General features: G+C 40.6%; 1 protein-coding gene across 1 annotated transcript; it reads right to left on the bottom strand.

The window, feature by feature from the left end:
- Nucleotides 1-459: 459 nt before the first annotated feature.
- NUDT16 (nudix hydrolase 16) lies at nt 460-4,501 on the bottom strand. Its single transcript, XM_032211423.1, has 3 exons — nt 4,233-4,501; nt 1,797-2,069; nt 460-1,008 (listed from the first exon to the last, which is right to left on the bottom strand). The coding sequence occupies exons 1-3, from the start codon at nt 4,368-4,370 to the stop codon at nt 823-825; spliced, it is 597 nt and encodes a 198-aa protein (XP_032067314.1). The 5' UTR covers nt 4,371-4,501; the 3' UTR covers nt 460-822.
- Between the last annotated feature and the right edge of the window lie 3,777 nt (nt 4,502-8,278).

The following is an 8,278-nucleotide window of genomic DNA, read 5'->3' as shown; positions in this document are numbered from 1 at the left end:
GCGGTCTCTCAGGTAGCCAGGTCCTAAACCATGTAGGGCTTTAAAAGTAACGACTAGCACCTTGAAGCGCGTCCGGAGACCAATGGGGAGCCAGTGCAGCTCGCGGAGGATGGGTGTAACATGGGTGTATCTAGATACACCCCATATCGCTCGCACGGCTGCATTCTGGACCAACTGTAGTTGGTCCGTGGAGATCCGGACCCTCACCACCCTCCAGACCTTCCGCGCCGCCCTTAAAATCTGGCTGTCCCGGCTGGCCTGGGGTTAAAGACTCTAACCCCTACTCGAATTGTATGACTGTTGAGTTCTTAAATGATGTAGTGCCTTTATGTTGTAAATTGTTTGTCCTTCCCCCCCCCCCTTTGAACTGTGAGCTGCTCTGAGTCCCCCCAGGGAAAAGGGCGGCATACAAATAAAGTGAAACTGAAACTGAAACTGAAACTTCGAACACTCTTCAGGGGCAGCCCCATGTAGAGCGCGTTACAGTAATCCAGTCTTGAGGTGACAGCCCTGTAGGAAGGCAGATCACCAACGTGTTCTGTGAAGATTAGAATAGTCAACAGGGTTCCAGTCTTTCAGTTACCTACCTCTAGGCGAGTGACACAATCAACGTGTTTTAAATATGCAACAACCTGATCATTGGAATCCACATTCAGACTCCCAACCCTTGCACCAAGCTATTCAGCAACAATGTCCCGGTAGAAGACTGGAGCGAGGACCATATCTTCCTTGCGGTTGCCTGTTCCTAAAGTTTGAAATACTTTCAGGATTGCAGCCCAGAGGCGATCAGGGTGAATAGGCAGCAGCCGAAGTCAACGAAGCTCAATGTCTCTTTTGAGGGATCCTGATAGCCTTTTGAAGTTGCTCAGCTGGCATGAGTTGGAGAGTTTCCAGGGCATGAATGAGCTGCTCCCGGGCATTGCCAATAAAAGTATTGCTGAGGAACATTGGGAGGCCCCCAACGCCATCACGTAGGATATAGAGGGGAACGCGGATGAGACCCATCACCTGAACCATTAGAGGGTAGAAAAAACAGGTTAAAATAGACCCTTAGGGAAGCTCGTCCTCATTCTGCTCTCCTCACCACCACTTCATTCAAGACACCCAACTTCACAGTGTGTTGGGTTTACCACAAAGCTTTGAAAATGCTCCATCTCTAATACCGATGTTCAATTTCCACTTCGTTTGTTTTTGTTCTAAACGTTTTAGCTGACACAACTACCAAAATATGTTCACAGGCATTTGAACAAGACTTGATAAAATCTTAGCAAAGGTCACAATGTTCAGAGTGGGCTTACAAAATACTATTCAGCTTTCTACTTATACACACACACACACACACCCGATTAGTCTCACCAGAACTATTGTGTAAAAAAATAACTTTAAAAATGGGTGTGGATTATTATTAAGAAATATTAAGATATTATCGAGAAAAATAGGACAATTTGTCAACTTTGCCCAGAGAGCAATCGTCTGGGAGCAATTGTTTTTATACTGGCTCCCAACAACTCTCTTAATTAGCAATAGCAAGAGCAGTTAGACTTATATACCGCTTCATAGGGCTTTCAGCCCTCTCTAAGCGGTTTTACAGAGTCAGCATATCGCCCCCAACAATCTGGGTCCTCATTTTACCCACCTCGGAAGGATGGAAGGCTGAGTCAACCTTGAGCCGGTGAGATTTGAACAGCCGAACTGCAGAACTGGAGTCAGCTGAAGTAGCCTGCAGTGCTGCATTTAACCACTGTGCCACCTCAGCTCCCTAATTTCCCGCTTCCCTTGCCTTGCCCCTTACGCACCTCAAATCCATGGTCTTTTGCCTGAATAGCCCCTTCCTCTACCCTTTGGAACTCTTCCAAGCTAAGCTGCTTGGCGTAGAAATGCATCACCACTCTCTGTGGCTGCTCAGAAGCATGGGAGCTAAAGTAGTCCTTCTCAGCCAGGTGGAGGGAGGCAGCCCCAGGTCCCAACTCTTCACACAGTTCTCGATTTAGTCCCTCTTCCAAGGAAATATCCCGAGGATCTACAAACCCACCTGGAAATCCCAGCCGACCATCAAACCTCATCTGCATCTGGAACAGAAAAGAAGAGATTCAGACTGAGAGTGCTCTGCAATCACCCTTAATTTACAGGGGTAGGGATCCCTTTGGTTTGGCTCCAGTCTACCCTTCTCACTGTATTCTTTCTAGCAATAGTAGCAATAGCAGTTGTTTTTATACTGGCTCCCAACAACTCTCTTAATTAGCAATAGCAATAGCAGTTAGACTTATATACCGCTTCATAGGGCTTTCAACCCTGAGCCGGTGAGACTTGAACCGCTGAACTGCAGAACTAGCAGTCAGCTGAAGTGGCCTGCAGTACTGCACTCTACCCACTGCGCCACCTCGCTCTATCATGGGTGGGATCCTACCAGTTTAACAACCAGTTTAGTGGAGCTGTAGAATGTGTTGTCAAAATAAAACATTCCTTTCTAGAAGCTCAAGGTCATCCTTTGTCTCTGCACTTCTGCACCTGACCGGAACTAGATGGGTGGAAATGCCAGCCTGGCAAAGGAAGATTGGACCATGTGATGGACTTGTGGGTGAGGGGACAAGATCTTGAACTTTCAACTGGATGGAAACCCCAGGAAGCTTTCAGATTCAGGTTTCCCACAGATGTGCCAACATGTCTCTCTTAATGAATTGGAAGTTTGAGGAAAGCTATTCCTTGGACTCTGATTTAATTTTGGATGATATTTGGAACACTAACAGCATCTTTGCGAACGGGTCTGAACCAGTAGCATTTCACCCCTGGTAAAAACATGAACATTGCATTCCCACTACAGTCACATTTTCAGGATTTAGGTGTGACCAAATTTAGTCAAATACCTACATCAAAAATATAGTCCTTGAGAAAATACCAACGCAGGAGGAAGTTATTCGAAAAATAATGGAATGTACTGAAATGAGTAAATTTAAATTGACATTTGAAATTAGAGAACAAGATGATGTACAATTTTATAAGGTATGGGATTTGTTTTATCAATGGCTAGATAAAAAAACATGGAAATGAAAAACTTTGGAGAAGTTTTCCATATGGTAAGAATAATAGAATAAGATAGGTGATACTATAAATATATATTATTATTAAATAGACTAACAATGATGTAATGGAATATTGGTATATACATGAATTGAATATCTAGAACATTTTGCTTTAAAATGGAATAACAATTATAGTTGAACATATGATGTACAATGATAACAATGTACCTATGTATACTCGATGGATAATCCGTGATTCTATATACAATTGAAAGTAGTGATGCATAAATATAAAATGTTGGAGAATTCTTTCATATTGCAAAAATAATTTAATGAGATAGGTGATTCTATAAAGAAATATTATTATTAAATATACAAATAAGTATGCAATAGAATATTGGTATATATGTGAATATAGTTTCTAGAATATTTGCTTAAAATGAAAGAATATCAATTATAACTGAACAATATGATGTACAATGATAATAACGTATCTATGTATGCTTGATGGATAGTTAGAGAGCCTAAACACACTTGAAAGTGGTGATGCACAAATGCTTGTAACCTAACGACATGCTATATGTAATTGATGAGGGTTTTATGTTTCATGTACTGTTTGTCCTTTGTTGTTTAAAAATAAAAAACTTTTTTTAAAAATATAGTCCTTGGTGTTAGATATAATAAAACTGCATATACACACACTGTATATTTATATATATATTTTATATATTTTCTATAAGATTCACTCTAGTAAAAAATGTCCATCCCATTCCAGATTTTCTATATTTTCTATAAGATTCACTCTAGTAAAAAATGTCCATCCCATTCCAGATTTTCTATATTTTCTATAAGATTCACTCTAGTAAAAAATGTCAATCCCATTCTAGATTTTCTATATTTTCTATAAGATTCACTCTAGTAAAAAATGTCCATCCCATTCCAGATTTTCTATATTTTCTATAAGATTCACTCTAGTAAAAAATGTCAATCCCATTCTAGATTTTCTATATTTTCTATAAGATTCACTCTAGTAAAAAATGTCCATCCCATTCCAGATTTTCTATATTTTCTATAAGATTCACTCTAGTAAAACCTAATCTTTTAAACCTAAACTGATCTCCCCTTTTTCTTTCCCTACTCAAGAGATTCCAGCCCTTCTCCCCCACCCACCCCCACCCTGCCCTCCCAACGTTGGCTAAAATCAATCCTCACCAACACTGCGAAACGCAACGGGATCTTGCCAAAAAGCCGGCCGGGGTTGGGCGCGTATAAAAGGGCATGGCAAGCGTGCTTCCAGTCGGGTCCGAGACTCTGCGCTTCGGCCTTAGTTAGAGCCCGAAGTTCAGTCATTCTCTCCCGGCTGTAGCGCCCTGAACCGTAAACCTTGGAAGTCGCAGCCCTTTTTTTTTTTTTTAGGATCCACCTCCACCAGCGCCAGAGGTGGATCCCGAGCGAACCGGCTGCCGATAGACTTTAAGAGCGAATCCCCCCTGCAGCCAATCAGATATTGAGAAGGAAGAACCCGTGGAACGCTGAACGCTGAACGTTCGGCAGCCTTTCCGGGCGTTTTCCATTGTTGGTCAATAGAGGGCGCGTCAAGGCAACCTTTGGTGTGGCCGCTCTGGGAGGAGAATCTGGCCGTTTAATTCCTTCCCTCTCGGTTATCTCTGATCCACCATTTTGCCTTGAAGGTGCAAAACCGAACCGCGCCGTGGATATCTGTAGTCAGAGGCGTAACTAAGCAACGTTGGGTTGTTTATGGGTTAGGCTTCGCATGACCTTGGTATATTAAACGGATCAATGATGATGTAATGAACATTTGATATATATATATGAATTGAAATACTTAACCTCTATATGGATTAATAATTAATAATGGAAAATTATTGTTGGAACTCTGGATCAGTGGTCTCCAACTTTGGCAACTTTAAGACCTGTGGACTTCAACTCCCAGAGTTCCTCAGCCAGCTTTGCTGGCTGAGGAACTCTGGGAGTTGAAGTCTACAAGTCTTAAAGTTGCCAAGATTGGAGACCACTGTTCTGAATGATTGGTGGTATTATGGTCAATTGAAAATATGAATATATATGATAAATTAATGGGAATTCTTTGTTCTAATCTCCACTTTTTCTCCTTAGAGATAGGTGATACTATAATACTTTAAAGACTCATTGTTATTTGATAGATAATTATGAATTTAAAGAAACAAGGATTGTTACAAATTTAAAGAATATTAATGGTAATTTGAACACATAATGCTCAATGACAGCAAAATATCCAGTCATCTTTAATGTAAACCAGTGATATTAATCCTAAATTTAAGAATTGATGCGCAAAAACTTGTAACCAAACGACATGCTTGATGAAATGGAGGAAAGTTGTTCTTTGTTCTTCTCTTGCTTTGTTTTGTATGTGTTGTTTCGTTTAAAAAGAATAAAAAATATATTTTAAAAAAAGAAGGGGGAATTTCTTTTTTTTCCAATTCCAGGCCTATTTCGACCTTCTTCTGAAGAATCCCCATGCTCAGCAAGGGTGCTCCATGACTGTTTTGTGCTCCTGAGTTTTCACTGTTAAGGAAAATAGATCTCTTGAATTGGAATTTAGGCAGCGATTATTACTATATTTCCAGGTGTGAAGTGCTCCAAGGCAACTCCATTCAAATGAAATCATACTGGTTTCATCTGTAAACATCCACCTGTTTTGTAAGAAAACCTGGAACTATTTATAAAATAGTTGAGTAGCAAATGTACCCTTACATTCCATGTGAAAATGTATCACTGAAAATAAGAATATTTGCAAATTAGCATTTTTTAAGAATAATCAGGATAAGATTCTCTGGGAAGAGTGAGTTGGAATACAGGGGAATAAGTACCACTGAATTCTGTAGGTAACTGTGAAAGACTTTCCTGTGTAAAGGATTTCAACGCATCAAAAAGAATTTGTTCAGATCTCCAGAAAAGATTATACCAGCTATCAATCAACTTTTCTTCACAGGCCATCTTTGTTCCTCTACAAGTAGCTTAAGGCAGCATGCAGGACCTAGCTTTCCTTTTTTTAAAATTTCATTTCATAGAATTGAGGACCTCCAGTAGGCAGAATCTGTTTCATACCTTTCCTAAAGCCTCTGGGCTCTCATGACCTATATATTATTTGGAGTTGTGAGACAGTACAAATGTTTTATGCGCTGCATTGCCTCTATCTATTGCAATGATTGAAGTAAGTTTTGAATGGATTCAATTTCAGCTGCTTTCTTTTCCTTTTTCTCGTGACATCACTGCTTTTCCAAATTACTGTAAATGCTGTAAATTGTTCCTTTTTCCAAATCTTTGTATCTTTTTTCCAAAGACGAAGCTAATCTCCAAGGTCCTTCTCAAGCACATATTCCTATCCAGACAGATTTTGAATAGTTATTAGAAAACCTCTCTAGCCCTCTCTGCTTTGGGGGGGTGGGGGTCTTTTTATTTCTTTTTGTCGGTGGTTCCTTTGTCAGTCCTGACTTCTGGAGGCTGCCTGGACAAATACTAGAGCAGGGTCCCCATCTCCCCCCCCCCCGACCACCTCTGGGCCTTGAGCTGTTCGGAACCAGGACCCAGAACCAGGACCCATGTTTGCATACCCATTGTGGATAACTGGGCAATTGTGGGTGCCCCATTTGCTCGAATGGCAGGCAGGCTCAAATGAAGCTGTGAACACGCGCACAACCATCTCCTCCCACCTCCCGCTCCTCCATGAAGCCAAAAAGGTTGGGGAACTTTCACTTGCGAGATTTCAGAAGTGATTTGTCATTGCCTACTTCCTAGGGTAATGAGAGAGCGACTGGCTGAAGGTCACCCAGCCGGTTTTGTGTCTTAACAGGACTAGAACTCAAGATCTCCTGGTTTCTAGCCTGATGTTTGAGTAATTTAATGATGTAATATGAATGTTTTCTTTCTTCCTGTTTTATATACTCCAAAGCTGTTGTAACAAAGGATTGAGCAGTTAAGGAAGGACAATAGCAGAGTCATTACACTTACTTGGATTGGTAACAGTGAGGACACTGGTATGTAATGAGAATGCAACACAGCCCTCATGAACCCTCATCATGTGCTGAATAGTATGTGACGGGCCCAACTCCATCTCCAGTTAGCACTAAAGTTTGCTGTAGCTATTTTATTTAGAAAAAAATGGCACATTTGTATTTTCTGGTTCTAAGTTCTTTTCTTTTAAACTGAATGCATGTTTTGGTAATTGATGAATGGGGAAGTCACCTTGACTTCATCTCCCAAAATTAATGCAAACACAACATTTCAGGTGAGTACTTCTCAATTTTGTGGGTCCAATTATTCTTGGCTCGATTTAAACAAAAGCCCTCTTTTGGGTCAAGAAACACATTTAAGTTTACAAATGTTCTAGTTCATGTATTGCTTATACAGGTAGTCCTCGACTTACAACAGTTCATTTAGTGACAATTCAAAGTTACAACAGCACTGAAAACAGTGATACGACCACTTTTCACACATGACCATTGTAGCACCCCCCTCCTAAGATCATGTGATCAAAATGTAGATGTTTGGCAACTTGACTCATATCTATGATGGTTGCAGTGTTGTAGGGGATGTGATCCCCTTTTGCAACCTTCTGATAAGCAAAGTCAATGGGGAAGCCAGATTCATTTAACAAACATGTTACTAACTTAACAACTGCAAGAATTTACGTAACAACTGGAGGTCATAAAGTGGAGTAAAATTCACTTTAAAATATTTCACTCAGCGACAGAAATTTGGGGTTCAATTGTGGTCGTAAGTTGAGGATTACCTGCAGTAGGTTTTAAAGTGAACAAGTTTTAGAGATTTATCTTTTGACCCAGCTACGCTACGTCCAAATCCCATCTATGGGATGTATACAAAGCTGCTCTCCCACTCACTTTGCAGTAAGCACTGACCTGTCCTTTAGATTTCTAGTTGCAATATGGGATTAAGCAGACACAGTATCTTTCATCCCATTTCTTGCAATGTTTTTTATTCACTGCCCAGCATGCTGCTGAAAGCTTTTCCACTGGTGAAAGGAGCACACGCTAAGATGGCAGAAGAATTTGCACAAGTCCTTTTTCACTTCTGCAAGAGTTTCCAAATTTATTACATTTGTTTGCTGCCCTCCCGTCATGAAGAGACTCTCGTGATAAACGGCCATAACTTCTATAAAAGGTGGCAACCGTTGACTAGAAGCATCAATTAACTAGAAGGGGATAGGGAATGAGCCAAGACAGACACCAGAAGTGGGT

The sequence above is a fragment of the Thamnophis elegans genome, chromosome 2 (assembly GCF_009769535.1).
Source record: "Thamnophis elegans isolate rThaEle1 chromosome 2, rThaEle1.pri, whole genome shotgun sequence".
Lineage (NCBI taxonomy): Eukaryota > Metazoa > Chordata > Lepidosauria > Squamata > Colubridae > Thamnophis > Thamnophis elegans.
Note: the sequence above shows the minus strand (reverse complement) of the source record. Positions and strands in the feature narration are given on the sequence as shown.

Bases quoted from the DNA above. Each gene is read 5' to 3' on its own strand.
- NUDT16 (XM_032211423.1), bottom strand. From the start codon at position 4,370: ATGACTGAACTTCGGGCTCTAACTAAGGCCGAAGCGCAGAGTCTCGGA. The intron at 2,070-4,232 runs GTGAGGATTGAT...TTTCTGTTCCAG, and splicing joins CGTTGCGTTTCGCAGTGTTG to ATGCAGATGAGGTTTGATGG. The intron at 1,009-1,796 runs GTGCGTAAGGGG...CTAATGGTTCAG, and splicing joins CAAAAGACCATGGATTTGAG to GTGATGGGTCTCATCCGCGT.